The sequence below is a fragment of the Limanda limanda genome, chromosome 12, assembly GCF_963576545.1.
Source record: "Limanda limanda chromosome 12, fLimLim1.1, whole genome shotgun sequence".
Lineage (NCBI taxonomy): Eukaryota > Metazoa > Chordata > Actinopteri > Pleuronectiformes > Pleuronectidae > Limanda > Limanda limanda.
Window position 1 is genome coordinate 16257239 of NC_083647.1, and position 19134 is coordinate 16276372.

General features: G+C 43.9%; 1 protein-coding gene across 2 annotated transcripts in view; it reads right to left on the reverse strand.

Annotated features, from left to right (window-relative positions):
- Nucleotides 1–19134, reverse strand: part of rcan3 (regulator of calcineurin 3) — a 44309-nt gene that overhangs the window by 13894 nt on the left and 11281 nt on the right. Inside the window, exon 1 of one of the 2 annotated variants that reach the window (XM_061083272.1) lies at nt 10679–10765. The exons of the other annotated variant lie outside the window; for it this stretch is intronic. Within the exon in view, the coding sequence (XP_060939255.1) occupies nt 10679–10765 (87 nt within the window). Of the gene's footprint in view, nt 1–10678; nt 10766–19134 lie in introns of those variants that run through there. 2 annotated transcript variants of the gene reach the window in all.

The window sequence follows — 19134 nt, forward strand, 5'->3', positions numbered from 1 at the left end:
TAAAAACAGGTTATTCAGTGTTTTTTTTTTGTAGTGTTTTTTTCCCTCTGCTGAATCACTCATCTTTCTGTACGACACGTGCTTGGCTTTAGCACAGTCTAATCCAACCCTCGTGCTTGAATGGGATTTGGGTGAAAACCAACAATCTGGGCCACGGAGCCTCGGGGTGAGTCAGGGACAGTTTTACACTAAAAATAGTCCATTGTTGGAATAATTAAGAAAATTTATTTATTTTATTGTGTGGACCATCGTGTGTAATTACTGTTCCTCCCTAAAGGGTCAAACTGGAAGCGGTCTAATGAGGTCAAACACGTCGGGCAGATTGGGGCGATAACAGATAGCAGAAAAATACCTGCATGCACTGTCTGTTCCAGCTCATTTTTTGCTTATCACATTCCATATTGTTTCCATTACAGCTCCATAAACCAGAGCCAACTTTCCACTGCAGTTACGGATATTACTTGTGACATGAAAAACGTATTGTGTTTAAAACACGGCAGACCTTTTTTTAGCTGCTTACTAAGAACAATGTCTGAAGTAAAGAAAATACTCCAAATATGAAGATGTTTCCATTACATCATTCAGGTTTTCAGCCTTGTTTTACACAAACACACATCACGATCCACATGTTTCACAGTGGTTGTAACGTCCACTGCTGCAGCTTTGTAGCACTTTAACTGAGATTGTTATATTCAGGTTTCAGTCAGAGCTGTGACTGAGCAAAGCACTGGACCTAGACGGGTACTAGGGCTGTGCAATATGAGCATATAAACATATCATGTGGCCAAAAGAGAAACGTGTATCATTTCACACCATGCCCTTATTTTGTTGTGTTCCATACCTCACACTATTTACAGCAGTACCTTTGGACAGGACTTTGCATTCATCCCCACGTGATGGATGCAGGCAGGAAATTAACATTGAAGCCAACACAAACAATTACGGAGGACAGTGAAATGTGTCGTGGGACGAGGTCATTCCGAACAGAAGAAGGACTCCGACCAGCCAAGAAGAAAACTACACAAAGAACAGGCACCTTGATGATTGGGTGTGAATATTCTGACATGGACCTAAAAACTGTCTTCCTAATTATATGCTGCAGATCGGTCACCACGACAGACTCGAACCCCACTGACCTCTTTTGCCACCGATGCAACAAACATGTCAAATAGTATGCAGAGAGTCCAAGGACGAGAGCCACCAGAGAACAGATGAGTGCTCAAACCAAGCCCCAGACTCCAAACGTGCAAGAAGCGTTTGCCCCCGGTGCACCATATGGGAAAGAATTACAAAGATGGAAGGAAATAGCAGCTGCTGCTAAGACAAGGCCCTAGTTAACAGGGTCAATCAAATAAAACTAAGTAATGTTATGAATCGTTGTTCTTTGTATTGACCGTCATTGTTACCTCAGTCCTACCTAGGGTTGCAAAGGGGCGGAAAGTTTCCGGTAAATTTCCGGAAACTTTCCGGAAACTTTCCGGAAACTTTCCATGGGAAGTTTAGCTCGGGAATTTTGGGAATTTTGAAAAAGAAAAAAATACGCAAATTAAACGCTGAGCAATAAAAACATCATTCAAAACTCTATTTTAAAGATGTATGGAATGCAGCACACGCTGCACGTTGAATTTCAACCCTCCACTGAGCTCCACTGCACAGATAATTCCCAGCATCCTGCACACTACAGCAGGGCTGATTGAGGCCTGCTGTAGTGTGCAGTCAGGTAAGTCAGGTAAGTTTCGATGATATTACTCGGGAAAATATATTAGCATGCTGATTGAGGATTGTTCATCTGTTCATCTAGCATATTTCCATACATTTATCCATCAATTGTAAAATATGTTTACAGACGATTCTACGGAAGCATATTGCATTCACTTGAAAAAATAAAAAAAGCTCTGGGTAAAAAAAAAAAAAAAGTTCGAAAAACAGGATTTTTCCTGTTTTTTGAACTTTTTTTTTTCCTGTTTTTCCAAGATAAAAATCCTGTTTTTCGCTCAAATTTTTTTCCATGCTTTTATTTTGAAAGTGACGTATAGCGTCCATAGACGTAGCGTCAAATAAACCTGAAAACATCAGTCGAAAGTCTCAACCATCTTTCGGGGGATATGCTACAGATAGGTAGAGGATAGTTTTCATTTTTGTCCCGTTAGTGGCTTTATTATAGAAGATTGATGTGTAGTTCCTGTTATAAGCAGGTTGGTAGTTGGGACTCTTGTTTTGAAAGGGGTTCTAACGGAAAAGGGTTCTATCGATAGAGAAAAGTGTGAAGGAAAATAAACGAGTGTGATGTCCCGATTCAATAACCATCTCTCGGATCATCTTAAGGCTGAGGCCTCCTGACAGTATAATAGAACAAACCGCTCGGCTACATTAGTCTGTTGCAGGTTCAGGCTGATGCAGCAGCAACCATTCTCCATGCGTGTGAGAGCTTCAGGCAGGATTAAGGGAACGCCTTTTCCGGAGAAAACTTAACTCCGAAAAACAGGATTTTATCTCGGAAAAACAGGAAAAAAAAAGTTCGAAAAACAGGATTTATCTCGGAAAAACAGGAAAAAAAAAAGCGTTTTTTTACAAACTTTTTTCTCATCTTATTCTACAGAACAATGCCACGTGCACTATCTCATGTGTGGAGGCATTTCACCCCATCCAATGTAGAAGGAAAGGCTGTGTACATTTGCAAATACTGTGCAAAGACCTATGTTAAGAATGACACAACGATGCAGAAGCATATAGTCAAGTGCCCAAAGTTTCCTCAGGGCTCAAATCAGCCTATGACAAAAAAATTTTTTATATTTATGTCTGTATATGAGAAGGTAAATACAGTTAGTATAAATTACCCACAACATTTCCAGTTTATTCCCGTTAATTCCCTTTAATTCCTGTATATTCCCGTTAATTCCCGTATATTCCCGTTAATTCCCGTAAATTCCCATGGAAAGTTTCCAACTTTGAATATTCCCGGAATTTTGCAACCCTAGTCCTACCAGACCAACAGCCCCCTTAATCCTTATCCTGTTTAAAACTAACAAACAAACAAACAAACACAGATGAAAACATAACCTCCTTAGCAAAATATTCAGGAAGAAGGAATGTTTTAAATATAAGATAAACATATTAAACTCATCAACTAGAACCAGATTCACAACCACTATCTCCCATCTTGAATTTCAGCACAAATGAACCACCTAAGGTTTTAAGTTGCCAAAAGTTGGTATTAAAATGTATCTTAATCAGCAATGAGTGAATACAGCAATCATTTGGACGGGTATAATCACAAAGGCCTGACACTATGGCTGCAAGTTCAGCAGCAGAACAGACTCCAACCTGCAGTTAACTAGCTCACTGAGCTCCACCCGGATGAGGTGATGTGTGGCCACAAGAAAAACAGAGACTAGACATCACTAGACATGTGTATGCCTGTGTATGTATGTGTGTGTGTGTGTGTGTGTGTGTGTGTGTGTGTGTGTGTGTGTGTGTGTGTGTGTGTGTGTGTGTGTGTGTGTGTGTGTGTGTGTGTGTGTGTGTGTGTGTGTGTGTGTGTGTGTGTGTGTGTGTGTGCGCGTGTGTGTGTGGTGACCCAACACTGACACACATACGCAATCACAGCCTCTGTCGAAGCAGCAGTTACTGTCAGCATAGCAGCAAATCCTCCGTGTTGCAAAACAACAAAAACAACTCATGATTAAATAGCTGTGTTTGCACTGTGCGGACTGCATGGGCCCCGGTGGGGGACGGACGTGTTTGGGGCGAGTGATATTACAGTGGGATCGATACCTGGAGCGGGGAGCAGTATCGACGGGGGCCGGCTGCCGCGCTGCACCGCTGCCGCTGCCTCTGCCTCTGGGACAGCGAGTCCACGGCAGGGGAGACTGAAATCTGTTTACAGTATGTGAGGACACATTAATCCCATTACCACCAATGTGGTCATTACGCTTTTTATTGAGGCAGAAGCTTTTCCTCGTCAGCAGCACTTAAGGCCGGTTCGAACTATCACACCACACACACACACACACACACACACACACACACACACACACACACACACACACACACACACACACACACACACACACACACACACACACACACACACACACACACACACACACACACACACACACACACAACATGCAAGTATGTCCATACAGGCTGCTAATCCATAGCGGCCCACATTACATAAGGCAGCTGAGAGATGCTACACAAGCAGCTCTTACTTCATGCCACTGCAGCATATGAACAGATGAACTCTTATTCTTTACGCTCCATCATCTCCCCCCTCCTCCTTCGCTGCTTCACCTTGGTAATGATGCAGCAGAAAGCTCAGGTATTATGATAATGAATATAGCAGATGCTAAAGTACGGCTGCACAGCTTTGCAAATGTGATGTATGTCGTCCTTCAGTATTGAAACATAGACGGTTGTGTTAGAAGGTAACTGGGTACGTTAACTTAGTTCTGAGGTATTTTATTTGAGTATTCCTATTACTATGCACTTCTTATCTTCTACAGTTTGGAAAGAAACATTCTAGCACGTGTTTTACTACACCACATATTTCAAACCTTTCATGACCTTGCAGATTCAGAGTAAATATTCAGATTAAGCTAAATATGTTTAACAAACAGATTATGATAAATAATTACCCTGTATCAAAGTACCTTGCACTATATGAAGTAGGAGTGGCAAATATAACAATATCAATAATAATGGTAATATAGATTGTCTCAATCGCAATATAATACAGGTTCAATATAACGTGATATAATGTCATACTCTTCCCATAAAGAAGAGTTTAGAAACACAACCTTTACCCAGGAGCAAAATCTGTATTTAAACTTAAAATAAATATTAATGTGACATCTATAGTGAATAGTTATCGACCGAGTCCTACTATACTCAAAAGTAAAGAATTGCATATTGATGAGGATACTCAAATTACTGCATTAATGCAAAAATTAGTCATACAGTAATATCATTTTATTCTGTAGTGGGACATCCTGCATAATAAATCTATACTTTTGTGGGTTAAGTCAAATTATTTTACTTGTAAAAGGGTAGTTTTATGACTGTAACTGTGACAGATGAGAATAACAAATGTGTCACAGCTGATAATCTAGTTGAAACCAGTGACAAAGATAACTGGATTATTCAATGATCAAATTGTCGCTTATTTTCTGTATATAGAGAAATATTAATATATATAAATGTAACCTACATAGATAATATATAGACAGTACATATAATTGTCTCAGCACTATAGCAGGTCTTAGGAAAGGCTTTGTTATGCAACATTAATAAAGTTCACCTTTAGCTGCAGACACACTGTCTATCTTTAGGTAATAGGTTGGACGTTGCTATTTTAAGGACCACCTTGTCTTTCCAGAGTCGTTTGTGTTGGGCTGGAAATCCCATTGGAAATTCTGACGGCAAAATAATGTTACAGCCACAAAGGTCAATCATTGTGTGACACAGTTTCTCAGCCTTTTTCATTGTGGGCCTCTACATTCCACTCCAAGGCCTTTTTCTTTGCTTCTAATCTTATCGCTTCATACTTTTGGCGTGTTCACCACATGGTAACCGGACCCCGCGCCCAGGAGACGGCCCTTTTGTTCTACGTCACCCTAACGGACACAGCGCTAACCTTTAGCTGACACCTGAGCCGCTGCTCTCCTCTAGGGTTTCAGGCCAATGTGAGCTGCCCATCTCCTTCTGCCTATAGTGCCCGGGCTGGGGGAGCAGGCACACCTGAGCCCACTGCTCGGGCCCAGGACCGCTCAACCTTGCCAAGGTGCAGATCTGGTTTCCAACCAGCAGAGAACACGATACAGTTACTGTGGACATCCATCCTGTCTGTCCTGCCTCTGCTCCTCTGCCGCTCGCCTTCACCCCAACAACTGATCGGAGTGCATCGCAGGAGCATTTAAAAAAAATGCAAGTCTGGGTTCACATTAATGTGAAGATCAAATTTTTAATTTGATGAGCATGAAGCCGTGTCCCTTTTCCAAAGAAGAAAAGCAACTAACAGTTGAATAGATACCTCACTTTGCAGATTAGATGCTCAAAATAACCATCACAAAACAAAGGGAATGACAACTTGTTATGTGAGGCTGTATATCAAAAGAGATACTGTGGGAAAGAATGAAAGCATCATCGACGTCAGTAAATCAGCTCAGATTAGCTCCAACAAATAGCAGATAACTCATCAAATGTCTCCTGCTTCCTCAAAACATGTGTACTTTCTGTTATGATAAAGCCTGAGAACAGATATACGATACGAGCGGGAGATAAGCAGGCAGAGAGGAGGACAGACCCCAGGTGGATGGAAACTTCTGCAGGCGTCCTCGGCCAGGAGCGGTGTGTGTGTTTGCTGACAGAGGTGTTCATGGGTCCGCTGACTCACTGTTGGGGTTGGAGTGTATGACTGTTGTGTGTGTGTGACTGTGTGTTACTATGCTCGTCTGTGTGTGGGAGGGCAGGATTGAGTTGATTGTAGTCTGTAATGCTGCCTGTGTTGTGATTGTATAACAGGTTTCACAAATTGAAAGTGGTAAAAATCCATAATGACTTGAATTCAATGTCAAAGTTTTCACGCCAAATCTTCACAAATTAGATGCTTTGTAAAATCCTATTTATTCTGAGACCAGCATCGGAAATGCCTCCAATACTGACTTGAATGTCGGGTCGGGCGTCAGAGAGAATACAAATCTTTGTGCCGATACGATACGTCTTTAAGTATAGTAGTTTCACCCAGGTAAAAACTGAACTCTTTCTTTTCGCGGAAATCCCTCCTTCTTTGTTCTAAAACAGCAGTTTTAGGATCACGAGAGAGGTCTTCGGAACCATTTCTTGTCCCTAGGTCGGCTGGGCTCCCTGTGCCCCTGCTTTACTTGGAGAGATTCAGCGAAAGTATCTCTGTTGTGTATTCCTACATTTATTGATTTGAGATGTTTGTCATTTCATGACTGTCAAATTAGATAATAAAAAAAGATTTATGACATCGGTCTCAGTATGTATTTGTCTTCAAAGGGTTAAACCTGAGCAAGTCTATACAACAATGATACCAATCATCACTTCCATACAGGGTTAGTAGCATACAGCAGTTAAAATATGTGGGAAGAGATAAATGGTATTCCAACATCTGTAATTAAAATGACAGACTGAAGCCAGAGAGGCACTTATCAAGAGAAAAAGCAGGTTGACAGGATGATGATTAATTATTCATACATTACTCTATTTAAAGCTGCAAATAATGCAAATGAACATATAAATTAGATGTAAATGCCAGCGTGGACTCCAGCCTGTGAGGTTAACTGTGATGCTTTGCCTCAAGCGCTGCTCAGTAATACATCCACCTGCCAATGTGCTGTGACCTTCACCGTGTGTCCTGTGATATAATCTGCTGATGCCGGTAGATTTTCCAGGTAGTGGCAGTGTTGTGATGAACATGCACATACTACAGCGTCAACCAACATCTAGGGCTTCGGCCAAACCTCACGACCGCAATAGTACCTCTTGTTTTTGGATCACTTTGGAATAAAAAGAGTCTCATTATTACAACAACAATCTGGCCCGTCCACAGCCTCTGTGTTTGGCTCATTAATGATGTAACCAGTGGGGACTGAGCCAAGGCGTGGGTCGGCCATCTCAACCGTGTCAAAACAATGCCTCCGAAACTTCACAAAGCCTTTCCTCTAAATAAAAGAAACTCACAATTTTGCTTATTTTCCCTAATGCCGCCCATTCGAACACCACTGCCACATCCCAATCTCTCTGTGAAATGTCTATTAATAGCAGCAATCCACATATTTGTTCAGTGATTTGCAGCAGAACAACAGTCGGATTATTGTCTTCAGATCTGGAGATATTAATAAAAACAGGAGAGTCAGACGAGCTCAGATCTTGATGAATGATAATAAAAAAGCAGGTGGATGGGAGGTGAGCTCAAGCTAAAGGCTGCTCCCCCACAATGCTTTGCTTTTATCTGCCTCTCTTCTTCTTCTCCCCCAGTGCTCTCCGTCGCTTTCAGGGAACCACAAACCAGGATTACTGGTGTTCCTTTGTGCTATTCAAAAGTCACCTTCCCTGTCGCTTCTTTTAATTTTGGAACCCCCTTTTCTTTGGCAGAGAGTGGGAGCCGGGGACAGATAAGAGCTGCTTGACAGGAGGCTCAGGTGAAGACTGATCAGGCTGTCCTGCCCGTGGCTTTGTCAAGTCTGTCTTGAGAGGACGGCTAATTCAACAGCGTCAGCCAGGTTCCATTAACAAAAGTGTTTCACTTTGAAATGAATGACATCTAAGAAAACATGCAAGCACTAGCACATGTCCCGGGTGGTAAATGAAAAGACGGTCACAACATGTCAATATCAGGGGAGAATCATTCTGCAGAAACCCAGCACGATCAACGTGTCTCTCAACTCATTAGGGAAACCGCCATTCTATAATTACAGGACAACTGCAGGGGGACACATTAGCGTCTTTCACCTTTGCAGATCTGCCATGGCGAGAAACTGTAATGAGAAGTGCAGCTGCCTGGCTCATTGGAGGTAGGCACATCCCAGGGTGGATCAGAGGCTGAAATACACTGATTGTGTGTTCGCATGTGGACGATATATTTCAGTAACAATGCAGTTCTTGAATTGCTAAATCCCACCTTCCATGACGAAAGATAGATATACACCATCACACACACACACATATTCCCCCGGGCAGCTTGACTAAGGTTTGTGCAAACATGAAGTTGCAAAAAAAGTGATCACGTAAGGCTGACCAAGTTGCCGTGGGGACGAGGGTGACACGGTTGAGTGGAAAAAACCTGCAACTGCTTCTTTTGCTTGCAAGAGAAAGCAGAATTCAGCCTTTGTCCAATCTCGAAGCCTCTGGGGGCAACAGCCATTATTTTGATACTTCTGGTCCAAACAGCAGATAAGTGGGCCAAGATTCCATCCTCCGTTCTCCGCCACACTAGCAACGGTTTTTTAGATCCGGATGATATTTTGGCTAATCTCTATTAACAGCAATCAGCATTTGAATGCAGATGAATAAAAAAGTAGATATGCGCTTTGGTCGATGTGTTCCGCCTCTCTTGCTCTCTTCGTGGTGTTTTTACCTTCGACCAACCAAAGCCTGCTCCAATGTGATTGGTCAAACTGGAAAAGGAAACCTGGAATCCAGAATGTGGACATCAGCTTTCATTCCACCTGAGCACAGCCCCACCGGAGAGCAAGTGTCACCGATAAAGAAGAGTAACTGCCATCTGTACACTGACTGCACCTGATGTGCGTTTATACAACTGCACAAACTGTTCCGCCCTCCTGAGCTGCACTCTCGCCCAGTTTAGTGCAGCTCCAGTGTCTCTCTGGTGATGAGTCAAATCAGACGAGCAGCCAGCAGGTGAGGGAACGTATTCTGACATGGAATTTCCAAAGGGTTTAGAGGGTGAGCGGAGCGTTGGCAGACCATCTGTGTGGCCTTTTAAGCCCCAAAACTGGCACGTTCCGGTGCCAAAGGTGGGATCCCGCGGCTCACTTTGAATGGATACAAAGTGCAGCTGCTTCCCTGCACTGTGACTGATAGGCAGCACGTCAAATGCCTGTACCTGTCCTTAGGACAAATTAATAAAATATCACCGTAGGGAGAGTTTAGGCGGAGTTTGCAATGACATAAACGTATCAAAAGTCAATATCAAAGAGGGTAAAGACACTGGATACGGAAAAAAGGGCCGAAAATGTGTCTGTGTTTGTGCACGTCTTCTGAAATCTTACGGATATGAACTTAACCGACAAAACCGAGAAGTACCACCGGAAATCCTGGAGGGGCAGCGTAGCCAATAGTTCAAGTGAGCTAGGGTTCTTCTCTCGTCCACCGTCGCCATGTTTATTATTGTCCGACGCTTTGGACTCTGCTCTGCCCTCTAGTGGGTGTGGATGTGTGTTTTTGTGCATAATGGCAGCCTTTAAAAATCACAATAGTTAGTTACTCTCACTGCTTCATAGCAAACCCCCAGAGCCCTAGTTCGTTTCTGAGCATGAATTAGATGGTTGTGTAATTTGTCCCCCCCTCCCCCTCTCCCCCCTTGTCTCTTCTTCCCATCTGACCTAATGTTCCTGCAGCTTGGACGGGATGAGGTGAGAGCAGAGGGAGGAGAGGAGCCTCTGGTCAACACTGCGTCTAAACACTGCCTCACTTCTCTTCTCCCCTACATGTGCCCGGAATGGACAATTCAATCCATCACACCCCCCCATCCCATCCAACCTGCGCGTCATCTCCAAGACATCGCGATATAAAGAACAACTTACATAATGACACACAACAATTGGTGCATTAAGCGCATTCCACGTGGGTATATATGACTCTGTGTGTGTGTGTGTGTGTGTGTGTGTGTGTCCCATTCTTGCATTGTCTAGTCATTTCTTAAAAAAGCATCCAACGTCAATCATTGTCAGTGCGCGCACGTTGCATCCGCGTCTCCCATTGATAAAAAACCTCTCCACAGAGAGAGAGAGAGAGAGAGAGAGAGAGAGAGAGAGAGAGAGAGAGAGAGAGAGAGAGAGAGAGAGAGAGAGAGAGCTGCATTGAACGTCACCAGGACCTATGCACATGCACATAGGGCAGCATGCAGAGAGTCCTGAGCGCAAAACCGCTACACAACGGGAGCGCGCAATCTACGTGCGTAAAACCGTACCTGCATTTTGTCCGAAGTGAACACCTCGATGTCCACGTCGCAGGCGATGATGGTCACCAGCTCCAGTTTCATATTTATCGATGGCATTCCCTTTTAGTGGTTGAAGGAGGAGAGGAAAACGAGTAAAAAGTCTTTCTCTCCCTCGGTAGGAGAGAAGGAAAGAAAGAGAGAGAGAGAGAGTGAGAGCGCGTCTCTGTTCTTGCTGAAGGAACTGGAGGTAAAGTCCGGAGCGGAGCTGTGGTTGTTAAACTCCGCGGTGAGAGTTCGCTGCTGGACTCGTCTCTCTCTGCACTGACGCGCTGCTCACAGTGATGCTGCAGCACCAACTCTCTCTCTCTCTCTCCCTCTCTCTCTGTCCCTCACCCATCCTCCCTCCCCCCTCCCTCCACATTGACGTCATCACCATCCTCACGTTCGTCGGGTTTACGCCACTACAGCGGTGGACGAGCCATGCAGAGGGGGCACTGCAGAATTCACGGTCCGGTTTATTCCGCTTTCCCGTTGTATTGTAGTGATGTTTTATTTTTCACAGAGCTGCTGCTGCTGCTGCGGCAGGAATAAAAGATGTGGCACAAGCAATTTGACAAATGACGTAAATGAACACGGTTCACGTAGGAAGGATCTGCCTCAGTGTCACCACGACTGAAACCCCTGTATGCCAACAGACAGCCTGATGATGTGTTCATACACTGAGCACAACAGCAGAGGTTGTACATCCAAATATATTTATTAAGATAATACAGGCTTAATCAAAATATTATGTAAAAGCCCTATTATACATGAGCTTATAGTGTTTCTTAATATGGGCGCTGGATTTCAGAGAGGCAGAGACAATTTTAAGGTTCATAGTATGAAGAGGAAAAAATAACGATGAACCTTAAACACCCTGATAGATATTTGTTACAGTTTTATAGAACTGCCTCCCTACGGTTGTAAGACTCCGCCAACGTAGTTTCAGTCTACATAAATCCTATTTCTCATGTGAGAGCAATGGTACCTGTGAGGACTGAAATCTAATCAGTTCAAGTGACCACTGGTCAAAATATCCACCCTGACCTTTGACCTTTTACCACCTTAATCTAATCAGTGCAAGTGACCACCTGGCAAAATATCCACCTTGACCTTTGACCACCTAAATCTAATCAGTTCAAGTGATGATTCCTGGGATATTAATAACTGCTCTGGAAAGTTGTGTTTTTCCTACATTTCTTTAATCTTAGATTATTGCTCTTGTGAATACTGTTCTGTTCTGCAGTTAGAGGCCTGTGGGTTACTGCAACATCCAGTTTGCATCAAGGCCAGTGATCTATATTATTATTTCATATCTTTATATGACTAATTTCTTGCCATGTCTTAATTTGACTTCTATGCCCTGAAATACTGAAAAGTATCATCTCTTTGGCAGTAAACACACAATGAAACTGTATAATGTCTAAACCCCAACATCGCAAGCAGCCTGTAAGATTCAGAGCTTTGCTTTACTAATGATAAAATCACAGGAGCTACGAAAGGTCTGAGCTGTGACCAAATACCATCGAATACTGCTTTGTGTTGAACTTGAACTCATATGACAGCACTGTGCGCCAAAACTATGCCTCTCACTGAAAGCAACTCCAATACTTTTATCCCTGTCATGTCATAATTGCATAACAGAGTTTGTCAGCTGAAAGCTCTGCAGTTAACGCTGCCTTTGCTTGAGATGGTCTATGGCGTTGTGGGCTTAAGAGTATGACAAACAACATGGCTATGTGGCGGCTGCTCACACTGATGCGTCTACTCCCTGCTTGCTGTTAGCAGATGCAGAGAATCAATAGACACTATCATTTGGACATTAGAGTCTTCGGGGCCGATGCCTTGTTGATCCCAGCAAGAGTCGGATATCCAAACTTGAAAATAACTTTTGTGGCGACTCGATTTGAGATCAACCCCGTACTGCTGCTGCCACTGCTCCTTTTCTCGTACACTTATCAAACTACTTCAGTCATTTAATTAAATTTCCACGAACATCAACTATCGCATAATATCCAAACAAACACAGTCTTCTTTCCATCACTGAGATCATCCCCCTCTTTCTCTTCCACCCTCTGTTTCATAATAATAATTGCCATGCCGGCCGAGACAGCTAAGTCCCCTATAAGCCATTAATATTACGGCTCTAGGCGGTGAGGGCTATTTATGTCCGCTTGTAAAGCATTGTCCACGAGGTGCAGACGGAGAACATGAGAAAGACGTGTGAGGATGACTGTGACATTCTTCCAGCAGACGGTGCCAAGTCAGTCTGGAACAATTTGTCTCGAAATGCCAAAAAAGCGCCACAAATCAGACACTGTCACATGTTGGTCTGAGCCTGAACAGCCTTGTCAGCCGGGAGTGAGTCCGCTTTATTCTTTCGAGTCACAGAAGTAGGAGCAGAAGATGTTACTGGACAGGTTTTGATATATATTTTAAAAATCAGCCCCACTGCTCATTAATCGCAAGCTGCGGAGTGATGAAGCTGTGTTGACTTTTCCTTTGAATCCGCTCTGTTTTCGGAGCTCTAATGTAGTCTCAGCTTGCCAAAGGTTGTGATCTTTTATTTATGCCTTGTCTCTTTCCACTTGCCCCTATTTACAAAGCCTTGTATCAACAGAAGATGTGCAGGGACTCACTGTCTTGCTCAGGCTGAACAGATGCTTCACTGACATACAGAGATTTGGACCAGGGTTCTTCAAGCCACACTATTTGTATTCAACCACACTTTTGAGGCCCGATCCATAGACTGACATATCATGATTAACAACTGAGACTGACTTGTGATTGGTCTCAAGACACTTCGTCCATCTTTATAGTCAATGGTCCTATGCTGCACCTGGAACAAAAAGTGTCTTTGCTAGTTTCAGACAGACACGGTTGTCATTTCCCTGTCAGGCGTCCCCATTAATCAACAGCAAAAGGGCTTGCTACCAGCTGCGTGTCCGTTAGTTTGTTGGTCTTAATATGATGTGTAGTCAGGTGCATCATTAACCTGAGGCAGCAGAAAGTCATTGTGCTTTTGACCAACAAAAATCTGGTTTGATGCCAGTGGTGCAGTATTCAACTTTTATTCTAGCGTCCCTACATAGGTGGGTGCACACACATAATCTAAGTGCTTGTTACACAAACTGTTGGTATTCTCATGTGAATAAACAACTGATACAGCAAAAATAATGGATACATGGTTGAAATAGCTCAAATCAATGCATAAATCCATCGCAGTACAATGTAAACTTGACCAAAACAACCTACATGAGGGCATATTTGCTGTCTGAATGTATGCTTAAGTGATTTTTGGATTTCAAGGAACAGTGCCGATGCGCTCCTCTGATCCATTTTGTCACTGCTGATAAGTACGATGGAAGGCTGAGGATGATGAAGCACTTTTCTTCCTCTCTGGCCTGATTCTGCAGCTCTGCTCCTCCTCCTCCTCCTCCTCCTCATTCTGAATTCTCTTCTCCTCATTCACAATTCCTTCTCTCAGATCTCAGTTGGCACGCCTTGAACCGAACTCCTCGCAGGAAAACATGAAGCTCAAACACATTTTTTTATACATTTGAAATGAGACCAGGAGCGGCTTATCATTTCGAACTAAAGCTAGATCCATCCATAGTAATAATGCCATTTCTTATTCGAATGGCGGATATCTATTTTCCAGAATAAACTTATACACTTACAACATGTAATGCAGTATATTGTATAAGTTAGTTATGTAAATGAAATACTGTGGGTTCCAAGGGTCTGAGAACACCTTGGGATTTGACAGCCAAGCCTGTAAATGCATCATTACATGCAAATCAGATTTGGTAAAATCCTAAAATGTCGTTCTAAATCTTTCGTCTGATGTTTTTTTAAGCTACCTCTTCCTGTGCCTGCAAGAAGGAATACATATACTGCATATGCATTGACAGAAAAGGCACACGGATGGAATAGTGCAAATACAGTTATCGCAGGGTCTCTCAGGTGCACGGTGTGCTCTATAAGAGATGGATGGGGGGGGAGGCCGAGATGCTCAAAAGGTTGAGACGGCGTGTCTCAGACTCACTGACGAGCTGAATTTGTATTCTGAAGAAGAGCTCTGCAGAGGAGCAAGAGGGAGGAAATCAGGGCAGTGGATCATCACGGTGGGAAGACTCACACACACACGCTCACCACACACACTTGAATGTTAATGCACAATGGTGCCACACACAACCGTACAGCACATGACAAAAATACAACTGTATTTAAAATATATTTCAGCTTTGAAGTGAAAACATAAGGGAAATAGCTAAATAAAACAAAAGTAGAAATATGTGAAAGTATGTTCTTAGAGAGAGAGAGAGAGAGAGAGAGAGAGAGAGAAATATTACATTTTTTGTATTGAAAAAATTATGCTCTTTTAGGTTTTTTGATGATGTTCTAAGATTTAAGACTTCAGAGACTTCAAAGACAACAAAGAGATGACCATGTTGTCAGGGTATACAAGCAAAAACGTGATCAATACTCAGCCTTCTCAGCCACATTTTATTGAAAAGCAAATAGTTGACCTTGAATAATGCCATCGGGGGATAGTTCAGGAGATTCCTCTGCTGCCTCTGGTAAAATACAGAGTTTTCTCTCAGATGAAAATGAAGCCGAACATATCTGCTGTGTAAACACAGTGTGGACCCAATTCTGTGTAGAACTGATCCTTAAAGGGATCGTTCCCCTAAATTAAAATTCAATTATTATCTACTCACAACTATGCTGATTGAAGTATTGAGTGAAGTTTTTGAGTCACCAGTTACTTCAATTGTATTCGATTTGGCTACAGCGCTGTTTACCCCCTGAAACTCCAAAAGGGTTTTGTGGACTCAAACACCCACCCACCTAGCCTGGGTGCCAGACAAACTTAGCCCCGCCCACAACATTTGTTGTTCGGGAAGTTCGGTCTGGAGTCGCTCCGTTGGGGAGAAACTATGGCCGATCAGGAGCTGATCGGACCAATCAAATCGTCAGGGCGGGCTTTATACGATGATTGACAGATGATCTACAGTGACGTAATCAACCACGTCACCAGAGAGCGCTGCCTGCAGAGCTGAGATGTGTCGATGCCGCTATCGATGTCTGTTTCAGCAGACATCGACAGCGCATTCATTTTGAAAGAGGAACAGAGGACCGTGATCAAGGCATTTGTAGATCGAACAGATGTTTTTGCCGTCCTCCTACGGGATTCATAAAAACTTTAATTTATCAGCTGGCCCCGATGCTGCAGCCACACAAGCAGTCATATAAATAAAAAGAGAGTGGGGGGGGCGCTACGCTCCTCAGCACATATGAGACAAAAAAGACACAAGTTGGGACGCTGTTGTAGTTAATGTTGGAGCAACAAGGAAGTGTAAAACGATTAGCTGCCGTTTCTCCTCCTCGCTGGCTCCTGCAGAGCCATGACAGCGGAGCTCTGCAGCGCAGCTGGCGGATCAGCAGCTCCGTGGATTTCTGGTAGGGACGGATCTCTCCCAGACCCTCGGTCCCGGGCCGGTCGCGGGCCGGTAGCGGTCCTGGTCCGGTCGCGGTCCCGGTCCCGGGCCGGTCGCGGTCCCGGGCCGGTAGCGAGGCTCTGAGAGAGATCCGTAGCGGGCTTCTTCAAGCCGCCGGCGGCCGGGGCTCTCACGAGCAGCCCTGGCCTCCAGCTGCTTCCTGGGGGCTTTGCCTCCGGTGGATATACGAGCGGCATTAGCAGCATTTCCATTGATTTATTTAGAGAGTGAATACACTTGTGAAACAGACAACTGACAACAACTATGCGTCGCTTGACATACGTCACATACTACGTTGCTCTGATTGGTTGTAGGTCTATCCAATTGAGCGAAGAGGCATTTTGTTTCCTGGTTCTGTTGAAACACGCCCCATAATCACAGCCCAATGGAGCGGTCTCAGACTCATATTCTGACTAGAATAATGAGTATGACAACGTCAGGCTACCACCCACCCCCTCCATCGGCATAGTGATGAGCAGATAATTATTGAATTTTGCATTTTTGGGTGAACTATCCCTTTAAATGCACAGTAACACACAACAGAGCTTCTGTGTGTCACATTCTGCACTGGCTTTATGTCTAAGAACAACTCATTGCATGCTATACAATACCAGCATCTGTAACTTGAGGCCAATGATGTGTTTGCTAGCTGTTTAAAACACCATCCACATGATCGTGTCTGATCTGTTTAATGAAAACACAAATAATTTCAGTCATCAAGAAATCAACACAATATTGGTAATATTTTTAGTCTTCACATAGTCTTAGAATGACAGCCGCAGAAATACACAGACGTGACTCCTGGTTCAGTTGTGCGTTTGTTCATATTGCGTTGACTGAGTGCGTCTCTCACACTGAATACACCCACGTCACATATATTGTTTCCACCATCTCTCTCCACAGATGCACTGACAGCCCCTGAAGTTCAGGCCGGAGAGACGCTGAACAGCAGCTCGTCCTCATACACAGTGCTGTACTTTATAGGGGAGGGCCACTATGGCAGAATCGCGAAGTCCTTAAACCTCGGGACCAATCAGAAGGTGGCAGTGAAAATCCTGAAGAAGGACACAGAGTTCGCCCAGAACACTGAGCGTGAGGTAGATGACTGACGTATTTGATTGTATTCCTGTGCTCAGGTTTTGCCTGCTCCAGTAGAAAATGTGACAGATCACAAAATGTTGCTTATCACGCCTCATCTTTTCTCTGCAGGTTGCCATTTTGAAAGTCATCAATCAGCTGAATTCAGATTACACCAACATGGTCAAGTTCTTTGAACAATTCCAACACATGGAACAGACCTGCTTGGTGTTTGAGATGCTGGACAGGAGTCTCTACGACCTGGTAGAGCAGCGAGAGTGGGAGCGCCTTCCTCTACATGAGATACGTCCAATTGCCAAGCAGGTATGTAGCCACGATCAATGCAATATGAAACCAATCTTTTTTTGTAAGGGAGCCCTAAAGCCTGAAACCCTTAGCACATGGGGAAAATAACTCTAAATGTTTATCTTCTTTTTGTCCCTGCAGCTCTTGGTGGCCTTGGTTGTCCTGAAAGGTCTTAGCATACTGCACACGGACATCAAACCGGACAATGTCATGCTGGTTAACATGCAAGACCAGCCGCTCAGGGTGAAGTTGATCGACTTCGGCTGCGCTATGACGGCGTCCCAAGCCGAGCTGGGGATGGAGATCCAGCCATGTGGGTATAGGTGAGTTCATCCTGCACACTGTCTGTTTAGCCAAATTTTCTCTGCTCTGAAAACATTCCAACAGATTTTTCCTCCATGGCTCTTGTCTTTCCTTCTCAGGGCTCCAGAAATCTGCCTTGGCCTCCCGTTCACAGAGGCCATCGATGTGTGGGGGGTCGGGTGCATACTGGCGTTCCTGTACCTGGCTGAAAACCTGTTACACGTACACTGCCAATATCAAATGGTATGTATCATCATCCCATATATATTTTTGATTTGTTTTTCATATTCATAGACAATGTAAGTGGATGTGATTCTCATAATGTGTAATCCGTCTGCAGATGAAGACCTTGGTTTTCGTGCTAGGCCAGCCGGAGGACCCCCTGCTCAGTGCTGGCATGTACAGCCATCTGTTCTTCATTGAAGAGGAAGCTGAAGATGGTTCATCATGGAGACTGATGGTAGAGTAGCCATGTTCTGCGTTGTTTGAGAATTTTACTGGAGTATTATTAAACCATGCTGTCCTGTTCTCATATTTTTACCCTTTGGTTCCTTTAGACTGCAGAAGAATTTACTGTCGCTAACAACATGAGACAAAAGGGACGTGACAGCTTCATCAAGCTGCCGGACTCTCTGAACGGCCTGATTCATGTGAGTACTCTCTGATGTGTTGTACAGTTAAGACTGGACCTGTACCAGTTATTTATCTGTCAATAAGGAGCTGGATCATCTGACCTGAAACCTCTTTTCAAATCTAGATCTATCCAGAATTGGAGGCCAGTGAGATGGAAGACTGTGTGGCATTCGTGTCTCTGTTAGCAGGGCTGCTGCATCTTGATGGGGATGAGAGGATCTCTCCTCTTGAAGCTCTGCAGCAGCCCTTCATTTCCATGAGCCACCTGAGAGAGGACGTCGACAGCCGAGACTAGTAAGTGACCACGTGTCGTTTCACACTGGAACTAAAATACGCCTTCAGTTTGCATGGACTGATGGCTTTAATTAATTGACACTGACTGATTTAATAATTGACTGTCTTATCTCATCCAGCCTGACCACCTCCCAAACTGCAATGAGGGTCTGTCTAACTGAGGACAGGGTCCACTTAACAACCCCAGATAGTGAATACACTGGCTCAGAACCGTCTGTCTCCATGGGCGACGTCTGCTTGCTTTCAGATGCATCTCTCAACTCCAGATCTACCACATGTTCCTTTGGAATCAATAGCATCTGTGACACAGTCCCCTGTGGTTCAGATGAC